This window comes from Oncorhynchus clarkii, chromosome 7, assembly GCF_045791955.1.
Source record: "Oncorhynchus clarkii lewisi isolate Uvic-CL-2024 chromosome 7, UVic_Ocla_1.0, whole genome shotgun sequence".
Taxonomy (NCBI): domain Eukaryota; kingdom Metazoa; phylum Chordata; class Actinopteri; order Salmoniformes; family Salmonidae; genus Oncorhynchus; species Oncorhynchus clarkii.
Genome location: NC_092153.1, coordinates 69,821,018 through 69,843,879, shown reverse-complemented (window position 1 = coordinate 69,843,879; position 22,862 = coordinate 69,821,018). Strand labels below are relative to the sequence as shown.

At 45.7% G+C, this 22,862-nt stretch overlaps 1 protein-coding gene across 1 annotated transcript in view; it reads left to right on the top strand.

Moving 5' to 3' along the window:
* The window catches only part of LOC139413767 (protein bassoon-like), a 179,929-nt gene that overhangs the window by 57,770 nt on the left and 99,297 nt on the right, over window positions 1–22,862 (top strand). Inside the window, exons 3-5 of the mRNA XM_071161500.1 lie at window positions 15,050–15,283; window positions 15,386–15,859; window positions 16,085–16,270. Of these exons, the coding sequence (XP_071017601.1) occupies window positions 15,050–15,283; window positions 15,386–15,859; window positions 16,085–16,270 (894 nt within the window). The remainder of the gene's footprint in view (window positions 1–15,049; window positions 15,284–15,385; window positions 15,860–16,084; window positions 16,271–22,862) is intronic.

The window sequence follows — 22,862 nt, the reverse complement described above, 5'->3', positions numbered from 1 at the left end:
CTGTAGGAGGCTGTTGGTTGAGTTGGTTAGGTAAATTTCAGTGACAGGTAACATACGGATTTACAACAGGCTGCCCGTCACGGGACAGAGTGACAGCTGTCGCCCAGGGTAGGGGACTGGAGTATGTGTGTTTGTGCACGTGTCTCTGTGAGTGCGTGAGCGTGAGTGTGATTGCGGGTGCACACGTGCATGTGTGTGTTCCGTCTTTGAATGCATGTGTCACCTTTGCAGAATGTTCCATACTTCACCTTGGTAGAGAGTTACACACTTTTAAGAATCTCTTCACATCCCAAGCCTCACGTTGACAACATTTTGCATGCTTTACCTGAATAGAACATTCCATGTCTTTCTTGACCTAGTGGAACTGTCCATGCATTACTTGGGCAGACGTTCCATGTCTGCGTCCTAAATGTCACCCTATTCCCTATGGGCCTTGGTCAAAAAGTTGTGGGTTATAGAGGGAATAGAGTACCATTTGGGATGCAGATTATAGTCCACTCTGGTAAGCACAGGGTTTATCAACTTTCTTTATAGTCTCAACTTTCAACTATACTTTATACTGTGTTTTTTCCTCCTTTGGGGACTGCTTGGCACTTGCATTAGGTTACAAATAGCACTGTAGAACTGACTTAAAACTATTGTTTTCATCTCATGGATGGTCAGTCCATATCTCCATCTATGAATTTGAGAGTCATTACATTTCTCCAACCCCATCCTTCAACTCTATACCCAAAACGTTGTGGGGTGATCCTTTGTTGTGGTTTGAATCCCAGATTGCCCCTTTTAATTAGTGTCAGTTAACCAGCTCATGGACCGGTCAGAAACATAACATGGACAAGGTTGAGAAACATTGGTGTAGAACACTGAGCAGCAGTGGAGGCTGGTGAGGGGAGGACGTATGATGTTTGATACCGTTCAATCCATTTCGTTCCAGCCATTACTATGAGCCCATTCCCCGACTTAAAGTGCCACCAGCCACCACTGAGCAGAATACTCTGGATCTCACCTGAGTCAGTCGGAGTGTGTATTATTCAATTTGATGCTTGTCCTGTGGGAGCCTCTGGTGATCCTATGACAGCCTGTCATTTACTGCAGCACAACATTGAGATGTGGTTTTCACAACACCAAGAGGTTTCCACTAATCACCTTTAGGACGTGTATTTAGATAACTGTAATGCCAGCCTAGCAACATTTAGTAATGAGGCAAATGCCTTTTGGAGAAAGTGTGTGTCTGTGCGTGTGTATGTGTGTTTGTGTGTGTCTTCATTCATTTGAGTGTGTGTTGCCTACAAAGTCCTTTTGATGTCAATTGGCCCTGTTTTAGTTAATAAACAACTGCAGTTGAAATCATCCTTTCTCCCTAAACTGCAGTCCTCAGCAGCTCCATGTAGCGTAGCCTGCTGCAGCTTGGTGAGACTGCAGAAGACTGGTCTGCAGGGCATGGCTTCTCCATCTGTCTACGGCTATGTCTGTCTCTGTCTCTGTCTGCTCAAACGTTACTCACAGTAGCACTGTGTCTGGCGGTGGCGGCGTCCCAAATGTCACCCTATTATCTACAGTTGAATTCAGAAGTTGACATACACCTTAGCCAAATACATTTAAACTCAGTTTTTCACAATTCCTGACATTTAATCCTAGTAAAAATTCCCTCTCTTAGGTCAGTTAGGATCACCACTTTATGTTAAGAATGTGAAATGTCAGAATAATAGTAGAGAGAATGATTTATTTCAGCTTTTATTTCTTTCATCCCATTCCCAGTGGGTCAGATGTTTAAATACACTCAATTAGTACTTGGTAGCATTGCCTTTTAAATTGTTTAACTTCAGTCAAACATTTCTGGTAGCCTTCCACAAGCTTCCCATAATAAGTTGGGTGATTTTTGGCCCATTCCTCCTGACAGAGCTGGTGTAACTGAGTCAGGTTTGTAGGCCTTGCTTGCACACATTTTTTCAGTTCTGCCCACAAATTTTCTATAGGATTGAGGTCAGGGCTTTGTGATGGCCACTCCAATACCTTGACTTTGTTGTCCTTAAGTCATTTTGCCACAAGTTTGGAAGTATGCTTGGGTCATTGTCCATTTGGAAGACCCATTTGCAACCAAGCTTTAACTTCCTGACTGATATCTTGAGATGTTGCCTCGCAAGGCTGCAGGCCCAGACGGCATCCCTAGCCGCGCCCTCAGAGCATGCGCAGACCAGCTGGCTGGTGTGTTTTCGGACATATTCAATCACTATCCCAGTCTGTTGTTCCCACATGCTTCAAGAGGGCCACCATTGTTCCTGTTCCCAAGAAAGCTAAGGTAACTGAGCTAAACGACTACCGCCCTGTAGCACTCACTTCCGTCATCATGAAGTGCTTTGAGAGACTAGTCAAGAACCATGTCACCTCCACCCTACCTGACACCCTAGACCCACTCCAATTTGCTTACCGCCCAAATAGGTCCACAGACGATGCAATCTCAACCACACTGCACACTGCCCTAACCCATCTGGACAAGAGGAATACCTATGTGAGAATGCTGTTCATCAACTACAGCTCGGCATTTAACACCATAGTGCCCTCCAAGCTCGTCATCAAGCTCGAGACCCTGGGTCTCAACCCCACCCTGTGCAACTGGGTACTGGACTTCCTGATGGGCCGCCCCCAGGTGGTGAGGGTAGGCAACAACATCTCCACCCCGCTGATCCTCAACACTGGGGACCCACAAGGGTGCGTTCTGAGCCCTCTCCTGGACTCCCTGTTCACCCACGACTGCGAGGCCACGCACGCCTCCAACTCAATCATCAAGTTTGCGGACGACACAACAGTGGTAGGCTTGATTACCAACAACGACGAGACGGCCTACAGGGAGGAGGTGAGGGCCCTCGGAGTGTGGTGTCAGGAAAATAACCTCACACTCAACGTCAACAAAACTAAGGAGATGATTGTGGACTTCAGGAAACAGCAGAGGGAACACCCCCCAATCCACATCGATGGAACAGTAGTGGAGAGGGTAGTAAGTTTTAAGTTCCTCGGCGTACACATCACAGACAAACTGAATTGGTCTACCCACACAGACAGCATCGTGAAGAAGGCGCAGCAGCGCCTCTTCAACCTCAGGAGGCTGAAGAAATTCGGCTTGCCACCAAAAGCACTCAAAAACTTCTACAGATGCACAATCGAGAGCATCCTGTCGGGCTGTATCACCGCCTGGTACGGCAACTGCTCCGCCCACAACCGTAAGGCTCTCCAGAGGGTAGTGAGGTCTGCACAACGCATCACCGGGGGCAAACTACCTGCCCTCCAGGACACCTACACCACCTGATGTCACAGGAAGGCCATAAAGATCATCAAGGATAACAACCACCCGAGCCACTGCCTGTTCACCCCGCTATCATCCAGAAGGCGAGGTCAGTACAGGTGCATCAAAGCTGGGACCGAGAGACTGAAAAACAGCTTCTATCTCAAGGCCATCAGACTGTTAAACAGCCACCACTAACATTGAGTGGCTGCTGCCAACACACTGATTCAACTCCAGCCACTTTAATAATGGGAATTGATGGGAAATGATGTAAATATATCACTAGCCACTTTAAACAATGCTACCTTATATAATGTTACTTACCCTACATTATTCATCTCATATGCATACGTATATACTGTACTCTATATCATCGACTGTATCCTTATGTAATACATGTATCACTAGCCACTTTAAACTATGCCACTTTGTTTACATACTCATCTCATATGTATATACTGCACTCAATACCATCTACTGTATCTTGCCTATGCCGCTCTGTTCCATCACTCATTCATATATCTTTATGTACATATTCTTTATCCCCTTACACTTGTGTCTATAAGGTAGTAGTTTTGGAATTGTTAGCTATATTACTTGTTCGTTATTACTGCATTGTCGGAACTAGAAGCACAAGCATTTCGCTACACTCGCATTAACATCTGCTAACCATGTGTATGTGACAAATAAAATTTGATTAGATTTGATTTGATTTCATATATCCACATAATTTTCCTGCCTCATGATGCCATCTATTTTGTGAATTGCACCAGTCCCTCCTGCAGCAAAGCACCCTCACAACATGATGCTGCCACCCCCGTGCTTCACAGTTGGGATGGTGTTCTTCGGCTTGCAAGCCTCCTCCTTTTTCCTCCAAACATAACGATGGTCATTATGGCCAAACAGTTCTATTTTTGTTTCATCAGACCAGAGGACATTTCTCCAAAAAGTATGATCTTTGTCCTCATGTGCAGTTGCAAACCGTAGTCTGGCTTTTTTATAGCGGTTTTGGAGCAGTGGATTCTTCCTTACTGAGCTGCCTTTCAGGTTATGTCGATATAGGACTCGTTTTACTGTGGATATAGATACTTTTGTACCTGTTTCCTCCAGCATCTTCACAAGGTCCTTTACTGTTGTTCTGCGATTGATTTGCACTTTTCACACCAAAGTACGCTCATTTCTAGGAGACAGAATGCGTCTCCTTCCTGAGCGGTATGGCGGCTGCGTGATCCCATGGTGTTTATACTTGCGTACTATTGTTTGTACAGATGAATGTGGTACCTTCAGGCGTTTTGAAATTGCTCCCAAGGATGAACCAGACTTGTGGAGGTCTACAATTTTTTTCTGAGGTCTTGGCTGATTTCTTTTGATTTTCCCATGATGTCAAGCAAAGAGGCACTGAGTTTGAAGGTAGTTCTTGAAATACATCCACAGATACACCTCCATTTGACTCAAATGGTGTCAATTAGCCTATCAGAGGCTTCTAAAGCCATGACATCATTTTCTGGAATTTTCCAAGCTGTTTAAAGGCACAGTCAACTTAGTGTATGTAAACTTCTGACCCACTGGAAATGTGATACAATGAATTATAAGTGAAATAATCTGTCTGGAAACAATTGTTGGAAAAATTACTTGTGTCATGTACAAAGTAAATGTCCTAACCGACTTGCCAAAACTATAGTTTGTTAACAAGAAATTTGTGCAGTGGTTGAACAACGAGTTTTAATAACTCCAACATAAGTGTATGTTAACTTCCGACTTCAACTGTATGTAGTGAACTACTCTGGTAAAAAGTAGTAGTCTATGTAGGGAATAGGGTGCCATTTCAGACACGTCCAGTGTGTTTCTCTGCCTGCTTGATTATATATCTGGTCCAAGGATCTGTCAAAGGTTTTGCACTATCGGCTCTAGACAAAAGTAGAGCACTATGTAGGAAATATGGTGTGATTTTAGATGTAGCCAGTGTATCTTTCTATTTATAAGATGGTGTGGCTGGCAGATTATGTCTAGCATTAGACCCGACATGGCAGCCAACAAAAGATAGATCCTGATTAGACTTGATTAAAAGCCCAGTGCAGTCAAAAATGTGATTTCACGTGTTTTGTATGTATTTCCACAGTGTGAGGCTGGAATAATACCAAAAATTGAATTGAAAATTATGATAATGCCCTTTTATTGTAAGAGCTGTTTGAAAAAACTGCCTGAAATTTCCACCTGTTTTGGAGGGATGGAGTTTTGGACTGCCTTTTGACTTCACCAGACGGTAAATTATTTAATAGACAATAACAAAGAGAGTTACAAACATCTCTGCCAATAACAGCTAATTTTCAGTTCCCCCTCCCCACTCAGACCACTCCCAGACAGTCCTAGCTGCATTCGTGCTTGCTAAATTTCTCTTTGTTAAAAATTAAAATGGTACAAAATAGCAATCACAGTAAGGTACTTAATTGTTACCCATAAATTATTTGTTATTGAGATAAAAATGGCTGCTTTGGACCTTTGACATATGGCATTTAGTCAGTGTGTGTTTAGTATGATATGTGGGAGTGCTGTGGTCTATCCCTGTAATAGATTTTTATAGATCCAGCTCTCTGCAGGCTCCTCACTGCTAAAAGATTCTGTTTCCATATGTACATGCACACAGGCGTATGCTTTCTCTCTCTTTCCATAAAGCAGCGATGCCTGAAGCGCTGCTGTGTAATTTGTGTTTCAATCAATGGCAGGAAGTGACAGGTGGCAGGATCTAACACACACGCCCACGCCCACACACACACGCACACAAATCAAATCAAATTTATTTATAAAGCCCTTCGTACATCAGCTGATATCTCAAAGTGCTGTACAGAAACCCAGCCTAAAACCCCAAACAGCAAGCAAGGTGTAGAAGCACGGTGGCTAGGAAAAACTCCCTAGAAAGGCCAAAACCTAGGAAGAAACCTAGAGAGGAACCAGGCTATGTGGGGTGGCCAGTCCTCTTCATAAATGACCAGCATGGTCCAATAATAATAAGGCAGAACAGTTGAAACTGGAGCAGCAGCACGGCCAGGTGGACTGGGGACAGCAAGGAGTCATCATGTCAGGTAGTCCTGAGGCATGGTCCTAGGGCTCAGGTCCTCCGAGAGAGAGAAAGAAAAAGAGAAATAGAGAATTAGAGAGAGCACACTTAAATTCACACCGGACACCGAATAGGACAGGAGAAGTACTCCAGATATAACAGACTGACCCTAGCCCCCCGACACATAAACTACTGCAGCATAAATACTGGAGGCTGAGACAGGAGGGGTCAGGAGACACTGTGGCCCCATTCGAGGACACCCCCGGACAGGGCCAAACAGGAAGGATATAACCTCACCCACTTTGCCAAAGCACAGCTCCCACACCACTAGAGGGATATCTTCAACCACCAACTTACCATCCTGAGACAAGGCCGAGTATAGCCCACAAAGATCTCCGCCACGGCACAACCCAAGAGGGGGGCGCCAACCCAGACAGGAAGAACACATCAGTGACTCAACCCACTCAAGTGACGCACCCCTCCCAGGGACGGTATGAAAGAGCCCCAGTAAGCCAGTGACTCAGCCCCTGTAATAGGGTTAGAGGCAGAGAATCCCAGTGGAAAGAGGGGAACCGGCCAGGCAGAGACAGCAAGGGCGGTTCGTTGCTCCAGAGCACCGTTCACCTTCCCACTCCTGGGCCAGACTACACTCAATCATATGACCCACTGAAGAGATGAGTCTTCAGTAAAGACTTAAAGGTTGAGACCGAGTTTGCGTCTCTTACATGGGTAGGCAGACCGTTCCATAAAAATTGAGCTTTATAGGAGAAAGCCCTGCCTCCAGCTGTTTGCTTAGAAATTCTAGGGACAATTAGGAGGCCTGCGTCTTGTGACCGTAGCGTACGTGTAGGTATGTACGACAGGACCAAATCAGGGAGATAGGTAGGAGCAAGCCCATGTAATGCTTTGTAGATTAGCAGTAAAACCTTGAAATCAGCCCTTGCCTTGACAGGAAGCCAGTGTAGGGAGGCTAGCACTGGAGTAATATGATCAAATGTTTTGGTTTAGTCAGGATTCTAGCAGCCGTATTTAGCACTAACTGAAGTTTATTTAGTGCTTTATCTGGGTAGCCGGAAAGTAGAGAATTGCAGTAGTCTAACCTAGAAGTGACAAAAGCATGGATTATTTTTTCTGCATCATTTTTGGACAGAACGTTTCTGATTTTTGCAATGTTACGTAGATGGAAAAAAGCTGTCCTTGAAATGGTCTTCTTCAAAAGAGAGATCAGGGTCCAGAGTAACGCCGAGGTCCTTCACAGTTTTATTTGAGACGACTGTACAACCATTAAGATTAATTGTCAGATTCAACAGAAGATCTCTTTGTTTCTTGGGACCTAGAACAAGCATCTCTGTTTTGTCCGAGTTTAAAAGTAGAACGTTTGCAGCCATCCACTTCCTTATGTCTGAAACACATGCTTCTAGCGAGGGCAATTTTGGGGCTTCACCATGTTTCATTGAAATGTACAGCTGTGTGTCATCCGCATAGCAGTGAAAGTTAACATTATGTTTTCGAATGACATCCCCAAGAGGTAAAATATATAGTGAAAACAATAGTGGTCCTAAAACGGAACCTTGAGGAACACTGACATTTACAATTGATTTGTCAGAGGACAAACCATTCACAGAGACAAACTGATATCTTTCCGACAGATAAGATCTAAACCAGGCCAGAACTTGTCCGTGTAGACCAATTTGAGTTTCCAATCTCTCCAAAAGAATGTGGTGATCGATGGTATCAAAAGCAGCACTAAGGTCTAGGAGCACGAGGACAGATGCAGAGCCTCGGTCTGATGCCATTAAAAGGTCATTTACCACCTTCACAAGTGCAGTCTCAGTGCTATGATGGGGTCTAAAACCAGACTGAAGCATTTCGTATACATTGTTTGTCTTCAGGAAGGCAGTGAGTTGTTGCGCAACAGCCTTTTCTAAAATGTTTGAGAGGAATGGAATATTCGATATAGGCCGATAGTTTTTTATATTTTCTGGGTCAAGGTTTGGCTTTTTCAAGAGAGGCTTTATTACTGCCACTTTTAGTGAGTTTGGTACACATCCGGCGGATAGAGAGCCATTTATTATGTTCAACATAGGAGGGCCAAGCACAGGAAGCAGCTCTTTCAGTAGTTTAGTTGGAATAGGGTCCAGTATGCAGTTTGAAGGTTTAGAGGCCATGATTATTTTCATCATTGTGTCAAGAGATATAGTACTAAAACACTTGAGTGTCTCTCTTGATCCTAGGTCCTGGCAGAGTTGTGTAGACTCAGGACAACTGAGCTTTGAAGGAATACGCAGATTTAAAGAGGAGTCCGTAATTTGCTTTCTAATAATCATGATATTTTCCTCAATGAAGTTCATTAATTTATCACTGCTGAAGTGAAAGCCATCCTCTCTTGGGGAATGCTGCTTTTTAGTTAGCTTTGCGACAGTATCAAAAAGGAATTTCGGATTGTTCTTATTTTCCTCAATTAAGTTAGAAAAATAGGATGATCGAGCAGCAGTAAGGGCTCTTCGGTACTGCACGGTACTGTCTTTCCAAGCTAGTCGGAAGACTTTCAGCTTGGTGTGGCGCCATTTCCGTTCCAATTTTCTGGAAGCTTGCTTCAGAGCTCGGGTATTTTCTGTGTACCAGGGAGCTAGTTTCTTATGAGAAATGTTTTTAGTTTTTAGGGGTGCAACTGCATCTAGGGTATTGCGCAAGGTTAAATTGAGTTCCTCAGTTAGGTGGTTACCTGATTTTTGTCCTCTGGCGTCCTTGGGTAGACAGAGGGAATCTGGAAGGACATCAAGGAATCTTTGTGTTGTCTGTGAATTTATAGCATGACTTTTGATGTTCCTTGGTTGGGGTCTGAGCAGATTATTTGTTGCAATTGCAAACGTAATAAAATGGTGGTCCGATAGTCCAGGATTATGAGGAAAAACATTAAGATCCACAACATTTATTCCATGGGACAAAACTAGGTCCAGAGTATGACTGTGACAGTGAGTGGGTCCAGAGACATGTTGGACAAAACCCACTGAGTCGATGGCTCCGAAAGCCTTTTGGAGTTAGTCTGTGGACTTTTCCATGTGAATATTAAAGTCACCAAAGATTAGAATATTATCTGCTATGACTACAAGGTCCGATAGGAATTCAGGGAACTCAATGAGGAACGCTGTATATGGCCCAGGAGGCTTGTAAACAGTAGCTATAAAAAGTGATTGAGTAGGCTTCATAGATTTCATGACTAGAAGCTCAAAAGACGAAAACGTCATTTTTTTTTTTGTAAATTGAAATTTGCTATCGTAAATGTTAGCAACACCTCCGCCTTTGCGGGATGCATGGGGGATATGGTCACTAGTGTAGCCAGGAGGTGAGGCCTCATTTAACACAGTAAATTCATCAGGCTTAAGCCATGTTTCAGTCAGGCCAATCACGTCAAGATTATGATCAGTGATTAGTTCATTGACTATAATTGCCTTTGAAGTAAGGGTTCTAACATTAAGTAGCCCTATTTTGAAATGTGAGGTATCATGATCTCTTTCAATAATGACAGGAATGGAGGAGATCTTTATCCTAGTGAGATTGCTAAGGCGAACACCGCCATGTTTAGTTTTGCCCAACCTAGGTCGAGGCACAGACACGGTCTCAATGGGGATAGCTGAGCTGACTACACTGACTGTGCTAGTGGCAGACTCCACTATGCTGGCAGGCTGGCTAACAGCCTGCTGCCTGGCCTGCACCCTATTTCATTGTGGAGCTAGAGGAGTCTATGTTGGTACATAAGATGAGAGCACCCCTCCAGCTAGGATGGAGTCCGTCACTCCTCAGCAGGTCAGACTTGGTCCTGTTTGTGGGTGAGTCCCAGAAAGAGGGCCAATTATCTACAAATTCTATCTTTTGGGAGGGGCAGAAAACAGTTTTCAACCAGCGATTGAGTTGTGAGACTCTGCTGTAAAGCTCATCACTCCCCCTAACTGGGAGGGGGCCAGAGACAATTACTCGATGCCGACACATCTTTCTAGCTGATTTACACGCTGAAGCTATGTTGCGCTTGGTGATCTCTGACTGTTTCATCCTAACATCGTTGGTGCTGACGTGGATAACAATATCTCTATACTCTCTACACTCGCCAGTTTTAGCTTTAGCCAGCACCATCTTCAGATTAGTCTTAACGTCGGTAGCCCTGCCCCCTGGTAAACAGTGTATGATCGCTGGATGATTCGTTTTAAGTCTAATACTGCGGGTAATGGAGTCGCCAATGACTAGAGTTTTCAATTTGTCAGAGCTAATGGTGGGAAGCTTCGGCGTCTCAGACCCCGTAACGGGAGGAGTAGAGACAAGAGAAGACTCGGCCTCTGACTCCGACTCGCTGCTTAATGGGGAAAACCGGTTGAAAGTTTCTGTCGGCTGAATGAGCGACACCGATTGAGCATTCTTACAGCATTTCCTTCCAGAAACCGAGAGAAAGTTGTCTGGCTGCGGGGACCGTGCGAGGGGATTTATACTAACGTTACTATCTGTATTTACTGGTGGCACAGACGCTGTTTCATCCTTTCCTACACTGAAATGACCCTTGCCTAACGATTGTGTCTGAAGCTAGGCTTGCAACACAGCTATCCTCACCGTAAGGCGATCGTTCTCCTGTATATTATGAGTATAGCGACTGCAATTATTAGAAGGCATCATGTTAATGTTACTACTTAGCTTCGGCTGTTGGAGGTGCTGACGAACCATGTCCAGATAAAGCGTCCGGAGTGAAAAAGTTGAGGGAAAAAAAACAAAAATATAAACGGTCATTAAAAAGTAAAAACCGTAAAGTTGTCAGGTAGCAAAATAGGTTGGCAACAAAATGCACAGCAACACGTAAACAAGTCTGTAAGTTGTGACCGGAAATGGCGTACCAGTGACGTAAAAAATACACACACACACACACACACGCCCACGCCCCCACACACACACCCGCACACGCACACGCAGACGCACACGCACACGCACACGCACACACACACACACACACACACACACACAGAGGGATGGGCAAAATGCCAATAAGATCAATATATCGAATTCAACTACAAAATTATTGTATTTTGAAATGTATTGAATTAAAGTACATGTATTTTGTCCTTTAAAATATAGAAATACATTTGCAAGTAGCCAGCTCGAACAGCAACAACATTGCCAGTAACAAAACGTTTTACTTGATATAACTGTGATATGCTGTTGTTTATCTACCTTAGTTGAATGCCCTAACTGTAAGTCACTCTGAATAAGAGTGTCTGCTAAATGATCAAAATGCATATGTGAAAATGAACATACCAAAATTAACTGCAATGCACACTGGGTATTATTATTGGTCTTGTTTCAGGGTCATGTCTAGATGGGATACAGCTTAACCTAATTCTCCTAACTTTCTACATTAATTTTCCTAACCTGTTATGTAAGATTTCTAATGAATTTATTTGCAAATTATGGTGGAAAATAAGTAATTGGTCAATAACAAAAGTTTCTCAATACTTTGTTATATACCCTTTGTTGGCAATGACAGAGGTCAAACGTTTTCTGTAAGTCTTCACAAGGTTTTCACACACTGTTGCTGGTATTTTGGCCCATTCCTCCATGTAGATCTCCTCTAGAGCAGTGATGTTTTGGGGCTGTTGCTGGGCAACACGGACTTTCAACTCCCTCCAAAGCTTTTCTATGGGGTTGAGATCTGGAGACTGGCTAGGCCACTCCAGGACCTTGAAATGCTTCTTTCGAAGCCACTCCTTCGTTGCCCAGGCTGTGTGTTTGGGATCATTGTCATGCTGAAAGACCCAGCCACGTTTCATCTTCAATGCCCTTGCTGATGGAAGGAGGTTTTCACTCAAAATCTCACGATACATGGCCCCATTCATTCTTTCCTTTACACGGATCAGTCGTCCTGGTCCCTTTGCAGAAAAACAGCCCCAAAGCATGATGTTTCCACCCCTATGCTTCACAGTAGGTATGGTGTTCTTCATTCTCCCAATCTTCTTCTGGATCATCCAAATGCTCTCTAGCAAACTTCAGACGGGCCTGGACATGTACTGGCTTAAGCAGGGGGACACGTCTGGCACTGCAGGATTTGAGTCCCTGGCGGCGTAGTGTGTTACTGATGGTAGGCTTTGTTACTTTGGTCCCAGCTCTCTGCAGGTCATTCACTAGGTCCCCCCCCCCTCCAGTGGTTCTGGAATTTTTGCTCACCGTTCTTGTGATAATTTTGACCCCAAGGGGTGAGATCTTGCGTGGAGCCCCAGATCGAGGGAGATTATCAGTGGTCTTGTATGTCTTCCATTTCCTAATAATTGCTCCCACAGTTGATTTATTCGAACCAAGCTGCTTACCTATTGCAGATTCAGTCTTCCCAGCCTGGTGCAGGTCTACACTTTTGTTTCTGGTGTTCTTTGACAGCTCTTTGGTCTTGGCCATAGTGGAGTTTGGAGTGTGACTGTTTGAGGTTGTGGACAGGTGTCTTTTATACTGATAACAAGTTCAAACAGGTGCCATTAATACAGGTAACAAGTGGAGGACAGAGGAGCCTCTTAAAGAAGAAGTTACAGGTCTGTGAGAGCCAGAAATCTTGCTTTGTAGGTTGTAGGTGACTAAATACTTATTTTCCACCATAATTTGGAAATAAATTCATTAAAAGTCCTACAATGTGATTTTCTGGATTTGTTTCCCTCATTTTGTCTGTCATAGTTGAAGTGTACCTATGATGAAAATTACAGGCCTCTCTCATCATTTTAAGTGGGAGAACTTGCACAATTGGTGGCTGACTAAATCATTTTTTGCCCCACTGTATCACATGATAATGCAACCAGACTTCTGACACCAATGCAGGGGGAAAGGGGGCAACAAAATGGTGAACCGCTATAAGAATGGTATAGAAAAGTATGTAGTTTAAAAAAAATACAAATTACAGCTTGTGAAAGTATCTTCTTACAAAATACATTGGAGTGTAGTTCAACCCAGTGTAATACCAATATCAGAAACAGGGAGAGATTGGTAAATAAGTGCTGGCTCTCTGTGAAAGATCAGATTTCATTGATTAGAGATCATCAGATTAACATGATTGTCTGAAGCTATGGTGAGTGAGTGAGTGAGTGAGTGAGTGAGTGAGTGAGTGAGTGAGATTGCTCTCTGGGCCTGATGATAAAGACTTGATTTGATCAAGGCCCTGGCTTGTTTTTTTTCTAGATATATTTTCCCTGCAGCCCACGGTTGTTCTGAGCACGCCCAGTGTCCCAGGGGTGTAACCCCGCCTCCTACCCTTCCCTTCTGGTTGATTGAGAGTTCAAACTCTGGCTTCGTCACTCTCAGCTCAGAGAAACTACAGGGGACTAAAGACAGGGTCTGGAATACTGCTGTGACTGAATGACTGATACGGACACATGCACGTGCAGGCACACGCACGCACACATGCACACACACACTGATAGACTGTCAGAGAGGGGAGAGGGAGAGAGGGGGAGAAGGGGGGCGTCACTCCATTCTTCTTACAGTATCTGCCTGAGATAGTGGGAGAGAAGGGGAGAAGGAAAGATAGAGGTAGAAAGCGCTGGAGATGGGGAGAGATATAGGATGGGATATTTTTTATTTTAGTTATTTAACCTTTAGGCAAGTCGTTTAAGAACAAATTCTTATTTAAATGATGGCCTACCCCAGCCAACCTAACCCGGACAATGCTGCGCCAATTGGGTGCCGCCCTATGAGATTCCCAATCACGGACGGTTTTGACACAGCCTGGAATCGAACCAGGGTCTGTAGTGATGCCTCTAGCACTGAGATGCAGTGCGTTAGACCGCTGCGCCACTCGGCAGCAAAATAAAGAGAGGGAAAGATAAGAAGGAGACAGGATGGGGAAAGAGGGAGAGATAGAGGGTGATACAAAGGGAAAAAGAGAGAGAGGGTAATAGGATGAGAGGGAGATATAGAGGGAGATAAAGAGGGAGATATAGAGGGTAGTAGGATGAGAGGGAGATATAGAGGGTAGTAGGATGAGAGGGAGATAAAGAGGTAGTTATAGAGGGTAGTAAGATGAGAGGGAGATAAAGAGGGAGATATAGAGTGTAATAGGATGGAGAAAGAGAGGGCAGGGACAGAGATGGTTAAAAGGGATGAAGACGTGAAAGGCAAAGAGAGAAAGGAGGACAGTAAGACCAAGACACGATAGCGTGAGAGAGGATGATGACTGATCGAGAGGTATACGAGGAGAGATATGGAAGGAAAGAAGGAGTTAGAGTGCTAAAGCCTGGATAATCAGGGGGATCCGTCTTGTTTTATTGAAGGAGCCCCTAGCTCAGTTTATCCCAACTGCAAATATCATAATTTATCACTCCTGTTTACCAACAAGATGCTACTAGTGGGGCAAGCCAACACCAGGTGCCATATGTTTGAAACGTCTCAGAGTAGGAGTGCTCATTTAGGATCAGTTTTGCCTTTTAGATCGCAATTAATAACATTTTACAGACAATGGGAACCTGACCCTAGATCAGCACTCATACTCTGTGATACTTGATACGTTATTCGGTCCCAGTTCTCTTGCTCAATGTATATTTTACATATGATTTATAAGCAATTTGTTCCATTCATTGTCTATGAAGTATTTTTGTTAGTAAAACCAGTCAGCTCAATTGATTTGAGTGAATTCAGTTGGTGGAGTATGTATAGTATATTGTTAATACTCTTGTTTTATTTCCTCTTTAATGCTGCCATAGGTCCAGGAGTGGCTGTGTCTGAACTGCCAGATGCAGAGAGCTTTGGGAATGGACATGGAGACACCTCGCTCCAAGAGCCAGCAGCAGATCCACTCTCCGTCCCACCAAGCCAAACTAGAGCCCATCTCTGAACCTCAAACTCAGCCCCCACCCCAGCCCCAGGTCCAACCCCAGCCCCAGGCCCAACCTCAGCCCCAGGCCCAACCTCAGCCCCAGGTCCAACCCCAGCCCCAGGTCCAACCTCAGCCCCAGTCCCAAGCCCCACCTCAGGCACAGCCTCTAACCCAGCACCAGGTTCCGACACAAGCCCAGCCCCCACCAGGCCCTAACAGACAGACTGGTCCAGCCCCAGGCCAGACCCCTCAACAGCAGAGAGGTCCAGTGGGTCCAGTTCCAGCCCAGGGTCAGGGTGGGGCTCGTCTCCCCCCAGGAGCCATCCCTCTCCCAGGCATGGCCAAAGCCCCGTCCCAGCCTGACCTCCGTGGCTCTCCCGCCCACCAGCCCCTGCCCCTCCGCCAGGACCACACCCGCAGCGCAGGGAGCTCCCCATCCCGCCAGCCCCCGCCCCCGGCCGCCGCTCCTGAGCAGACCTTTGGAAAGCTGTTTGGAGGCTTTGGTGGCTTCGGTGCGTCCCTCCTCAACCAGGCCAGCACCCTCATATCAGTGGACCCAGTACCCACCCCGCCCCAGCAGCAGCAACATCCCCCCAAACCTGCCCCTAAACCAGCTGGACCCCAAGAACCTGCAGCTGGGGCAGTGAAACCACCAGGACCCCATCCAGGCCAACAGGGCCCCCATGCACCCCAACAGGGCCCCCATGCACCCCAACGGGGACCCCATGCACTCCAACAGGGACCACATGCACCCCAACAGGGAACCCATGCACTCCAACCGGGACCCCATGCACCCCAACAGGGCCCCCATGCACCCCAACAGGGACCCCATGCACCCCAACAGGGACCCCATGCACCCCAACAGGGACCCCATGCACCCCAAGAGGGCCCCCATGCACCCCAACAGGGCCTCCATGCACCCCAACAGGGACCCCATGCACCTCCCCAGCAGCAGCAACAGCAGCAGGATAAAGGTGCCTGCTGTCCCCTGTGTAAGACAAGTCTGAATGTGGGCGTGACTGCCCAACCACCCAACTACAACACCTGTACCCAGTGCCACGCCCAGGTCTGCAACCTGTGTGGATTCAACCCTGCACCGCACCTGGAGGTAAGGCCGCTCTAATCTCTAATCTCTATAGATCAGAGTCTTCCGTCAGTTGGTTGTGGCTTCTCTCTCTGTGTGTGTGTGTGTTTGTCTGTGTGTGTGTGTGTGTTTGCAAGAGTTCATCAATCAATCAATCAATCAATCAATCAAATGTATTTATAAAGCCCTTCTTACATCAGCTGATATCACAAAGTGCTGTACAGAAACCCAGCCTAAACCCCCAAACAGCAAGCAATGCAGGTGTAGAAGCCCGGTGGCTTGGAAAAACTCCCTAGAAAGGCCAAAACCTAGGAAGAAACCTAAAGAGGAACCAGGTTATGAGGGGTGGCCAGTCCTCTTCTGGCTGTGCCGGGTGGAGATTATAACAGAACATGGCCAAGATGTTCAAATGTTCATAGATGACCAGCAGGGTCAAATAATAATAGTCACAGTGGTTGTCGAGGGTGCAACAGGTCAGCACCACAGGAGTAAATGTCAGTTGGCTTTTCATAGCCGATCATTCAGAGTGTCTCTACCGCTCCTGCTGTCTCTAGAGAGTTGAAAACAGCAGGTCTGGGACAGGTAGCACGTCCGGTGAACAGGTCAGGGTTCCATAGCCGCAGGCAGAACAGTTGAAACTGGAGCAGCAGCACGGCCAGGTGGACTGGGGACAGCAAGGAGTCATCAGGCCATGTTATCCTTGGACATGGTCTTCGGGCTCATGTCCTCCGAGAGAAAGAAAGAAAGAAAGAAAGAAAGAAAGAAAGAAAGAGAGAGAGAGAATTAGAGAGAGCATACTTAAATTCACACATGACACTGGATACAACAGGAGACAGGAGACAGGGCCAAATAGGCAGGAAATAACCCCACATCACTAGAGGGATATCTTCAACCACCAACTTACCATCCTGAGACAAGGCCGAGTATAGCCCACATGCGTGTGTGTGTATGAGAAATCGAGAGAGACAAAGAGAGAGAGAGTTTTGTTGCTTTGTGTGAAGTATGTGGGTGGATTCCATCAGGGTCTGAATAATGTGATAAAAGTGGGCCAAGTGCCCTGTGATGAAAGTGGGCCAAGTACACCCTGTGATAAAAGTAGGCCAGGTGCCCTGTGATAAAAGTAGGCCAGGTGCCCTGTGATAAAAGTGGGCCAAGTGCCCTGTGATAAAAGTGGGCCAAGTGCCCTGTGATAAAAGTGGGCCAAGTACACCCTATGATAAAAGTGGGCCAAGTGCCCTCTGATAAAAGTGGGCCAAGTACACCCTATGATAAAAGTGGGCCAAGTGCCCTCTGATAAAAGTGGGCCAAGTACACCCTATGATAAAAGTGGGCCAAGTACACCCTATGATAGAAGTGGGCCAAGTGCCCTGTGATATAAGTGGGCCAAGTGCCCTGTGATATAAGTGGGCCAAGTGCCCTGTGATAAATGGGGGCCAAGTGCCCCGTGATAAACGTGGGCCAAGTGCCCTGTGTTAAAAGTGGGCCAAGTGCCCTGTGATAAAAGTGGGCCAAGAACCCCCTGTGATAAAAGTGGGCCAAGTACCCAAGTACCCCCAAGTACCCCTAGAATGGTTTATGGATGGGTTCCTCAAAAAATTCCTTGTCATAATGTCTTCCTCTGGCTACCCTGGCCTTTCTTGGTCTTTCTCAGACCTGCGTTTAACTAAAGCTTTGGATTTGAAAAGGAAACATAAAATACATCAGGTTTGTTGGACATTCAGGCTCGTTCTCAATTCACCTTTCCTTGTTTCCTTTCCTTGCTTCCTCTCTCCTATCCTCCTTTTCAAAACACATTTGAGAAGGAGGATGTAAGGAATCAAGGAACGATTAATTGAGTTTAAGCCTCAGTCTCTGTCTGCTCTGGTCCAGGGGTTGGCAGCCAGCACACCACTCTGCATGCTCCTGCCGGGGAGGCAGGGTAGCCGAGTGTTGGACTAGCAACCGGAAGGTTGCAAGCTCAAACCCCCGAGCTGACAAGGTACAAATCTGCCGTTCTGCCCCTGAACAGGCAGTTAACCCACTGTTCCTAGGCCGTCATTGAAAATAAGAATTTGTTCTTAACTGACTTGCCTAGTTAAATAAAGGTACAAAAAAAGATATGATGCTTCCTGTCTGTCTGTCTTTCTGTTTGTCTTCAGTAATCAGGTGGGATTGAGTGGCTCCAGAATGTCCTGTGACTGATCTCACCAGTTAGGGTCGCTCCAGAAGTGAACCCCTATGACTGATCTCACCAGTTGGTGTCACTCCAGAATGTCCTGTGACTGATCTCACCAGTTTGTCTCGCTCCAGAAGTGAACCCCTATGACTGATCTCACCAGTGTGTCTCGCTCCAGAAGTGAAGCCCTATGACTGATCTCACCTGTTAGTATCACAGCAGTCCCTCCTGTGGTGAATAGAGAGATTTAGCTGCATCTCAAATGGCACCATATTCATTATGTAGTTCACTACTTTTGACCAGGGCCCATGGGGAATAGTATCCCATTAGGGATACAGACATGGCCAATACAACCTAAATTGGGGTTGATCCTTCCTGATTAAAAGATGACTCATTCATTAATATCAATGTGTCATAATGAAATATGTTCTGATGCTCTCCTATGGGGATCCACAGGTCAGTGTGAGTGACTCACCCCTTTATTCTCTCCAATGGTACTTAACACTGCTGGTTAGAACAGACTCTTGTTAGGTTTTCAGGCCAATCACCCAGCTTAATTATGCAAATCAGGCCCAATTGAATGATGGTAGTAACAACAGGGTTGGTGGCTGGTGTTGGGCTTTTAATTGGCCTGCCTTGTCTTCCTCGGCATCTGGCTGTCACCAGCAGTGACACAGGCCATTCATAGATGGATAGATTGCTATGGAAACACAGCGCTATCGTTTGTCAGGCGTTGCTTTCATGCTTGGATGGATACAGACGCAGCGGAATGAGCCAAGCTACCAAAGAGTTTTATGAGATGTCCAAAGAGAGCAGGAAGTTTTAGAGTGATGTGATGAGATGTCTCGCTGGTGTGTTGTGTGTATGGTGTCCATATTAGGACAGCCCCAGTCTCAGCAGGACTTGTTTCAATCTCAGAAGGAGCTGCACTGTAGTTGTTTAACTCTATGGACGGACAGCAGTGTGAAGCCTGCATCCACATACTAGGTTTCTTGTTCTTGCTCTATAGTGAAACACCACATTACAATGCCTGTATTGAAGTACCCCCCCCCCCCCCTCTTGTGGGTGTGGTTGTGAGCTGCTCTAATTGGCCTAATGCGTAGGGAAAGGAGGAGAGAACCAGAAGTGGAGAGGGGGAAAGGAGGTCCATGCTACCGTGGGGTTACTTATGACCGGAAGTGTGAGCCTAGGTGTAGCTATCACCCTTTCTCTCCTGGCAGGGTGTTTCTGAGTGTATTCAGCAGCAACCCCCTGGACAGCTCCCGCTAGCCAATCCACATTCAGCACCACCCACCCAATAGCTCCGCTAGCCAATCCACATTCAGCACCCCCCACCGAACAGCTCCGCTAGCCAATCCACGTTCAGCACTTAAGTTGAGATGGGCACGTAAACCCATAGTTTCATGTAAATAATACATGATGTCAATGGAAGGTTTGTGTGTGGATCTAGGATAGGGGCCAGTGATTATAGCCCTGGACAGGCACATAATGGCACCCTATTTACTATATAGTGCAGTACTTTTGCTAACCCTATGTGTGGGCCTATCTGTGTTTTAGCTAGGAGCTACTGCATGTATTGTTGACTGTACAAATAACAGAGGGGAAAGGAATTATGTGACCATGGTTTTTGATGAAAAACCAGGAAATATTTAGGGTAGAAAATGTGGTATTATTTATGGAATCACAATGCCTCTTAGCCCATGAGAACCATAATGCATAATACATTGCCTTTGAATAGACAGACTGTGCCATACCGTATATCAAATGAAGGCTCAGCTTCCATTTTCATCTGTACAGTTTGCTGAGAAGAGAGGGAGAGGAAGCAATGGGAGAGAGAACATGAAAGTGAGATGGAGAGAAAGGGGGGGAGAGAGAACATGAAAGTGAGATGGAGAGAAAGGGGGGAGAGAGAACATGAAAGTGAGATGGAGAGAAAGGGGGGGAGAGAGAAAGCAATGTGAGAGAGAACATGAAAGTGAGATGGAGAGAAAGGGGGGAGAGAGAACATGAAAGTGAGATGGAGAGAAAGGGGGGAGAGAGAACACGAAAGTGAGATGGAGAGAAGGGGGGGAGAGAACATGAAAGTGAGATGGAGAGAAAGGGGGGGAGAGAGAACATGAAAGTGAGATGGAGAGAAAGGGGGGGAGAGAGAACATGAAAGTGAGATGGAGAGAAAGGGGGGGAGAGAGAAAGCGACAGAGATACAGCATAAAAGTGAGAGATGGAGGGAGAGAGAAATAAAGTGAGAGTCAGATAATGAGTATGAGAGAGAGAGGGATGTAATGTTACAGTAGCCTGGGTGATTCACATCCATCAGAGCTGTGGGATTCCTGCAGGTCTCTAGTGAATACGATGTCTGTGTGTGTGTGTGTGTTACTTCCCCCATGTTGCTTTTCATAGTAGATTAGAGATAAATATCTCATTGTCCTTCTGGTTGTAAATATGATAGTTTTTCTACTGATGTGTGAGCACACTGTCTAATTTACATCTGGGTCTGCTAGGAGTTGGTGGTGTGTATGTGTGTTTGACCGTGTGTGTAGGAGGGGGGGGCGGGGTGTCTGCACAACTTTAGACATGGGTCCATCCGAAAATGGCACCGAGAAATGTGCCCCGAGTGGGTCGTTAGTGAGGGGACTAGATCCTTCATAGAACAGTACACAAAGTGCAGAGAGAGGAATAGAAAATGTAACTAATCAATAATTTAGGCACATTATTAATAGTGTATGAAATGTGGAACAGGGAGAGTGCTGTGTTTGATCCCTGGTGTCACACAAGGCCTGTGTGTGTGTGTGTGTGTGTGTGTGTGTGAGATGCAGTTTCACTAGCGTCAAGGAATTTATTTTGGTCTCTTTCAACATCTCCCCTGGTGTGTTGGGTGCACAGTGATCATGGGGCATATGATGTATTTCAACCAATGACAAGAGTGCTTGGGGTTTTGTATCTGTAGCTATGACGACTTAGTCAAATTATGTGTGATGACACTCCCTGCAGGTCACTATCTCTATTTCTGTCCATCTCGGACCATTAGATAGACCGTTTGCAAGGTAACCTATGGGGCTGGGCTAACACTGCTATTTAAGAACTGCTCCTATCCATTCTGCTTGGAGATAAAACCAGTTTTAATATCAGTGGTGGCTGGTGGGCAGATATGTTGGAGGAGGGGCTCGTGGCAATGGCTGGAATGAAATAAAAATAATGGTATCAAACACATCGAAACCATGATTGATGTGTTTGATACCTTTCCATCCATTCCATTTCATCCACTGCGGTGAGCCCGTCTTCCTACATATCAGACCACCAGCCTAATGTGAAAGTAAAACGTAGACAGAGTAAATCAAGATGAAACGTACAGCATCAGAGGGGTCCGTTTTTTTATCTTTTCTCAAATACTGTTGGTCCATCAACGCTTGAATAGAGCGTAGTTCACACCCCGGATTTTGATGCCAACACAGTTGCTACAGTCCCATTAGTTTTTATTGCAACCTCGTTTGAATGCCGTGGTTTCGCAAAATTGTGTACGAACACTGTTAGGTAGCTGCAGAGTAAATGAAGAGCACAGAACACCTTGACTTAATCAGCTCCTTTGTCAGGGCTCCTCTGTTTCTCTCCATGTCCCATCAAGGCCCCTGAGTGGCCCTTGTGATATCCAGGTAGAGACCCTGTCCAGACTGGCTGTAGACAATAGCCATATTCCAATTTCCACACCTGTCTAGAACACTACTGACTTAAACAATGTTATAAACATGCATTGTAAAGTGGTATGCTAGTATGATCATTGGCTGCAGCCTGGAAGGCTGACTGAACCAGGGATTACTGCCCCTTTGCCCGCCGGATTGATTTGCCTCTTGTAGTCCAGGGATTATGGCTGTGTAAAAGGGTCTGGGAATGCCAGGAACCGACGACAATATCCTACTGCTCACACACACACACACACACACACACACACACACACACACACACACACACACACACACACACACACACACACACAATGTAACACACAATGTAACACACATTCACTCAATTGCCATTTTTGTTTCACATAGACACAGGAGGCACATGTATCACTCTCTCTTTCTTCCCATTTTGCTCCCACTCTCTGTTTTTCTTTCTCTTTCGCTCCCTCTCTCACACTCTCTTTCTTCTTATTTTGCTCCCTCTCTCTCGTTTTCTTTCTCTTTCCCTCCCTCTCTCTCACTCTCTCTTTCTTCCTATTTTGCTACCTCTCTTTATTTTTCTTCCTCTATCGCTCCCTCTCTCTCCCCCTCTCCAAAACACACAGGAGTGCCCAGCTGTGATAGAGCAAATTTGAATGGTCTAGTAGGTGTAGACGAGAGCGAGAGAGACTTTTGACTTTTTGTCTTTCTTTAATGAAACATTCTCATTTCATTAGAATCTCACTAACCCCGTCCCTTAAAACAAGACATCAGAAAACCTCCTGTACTGCAGTACTGCATATAT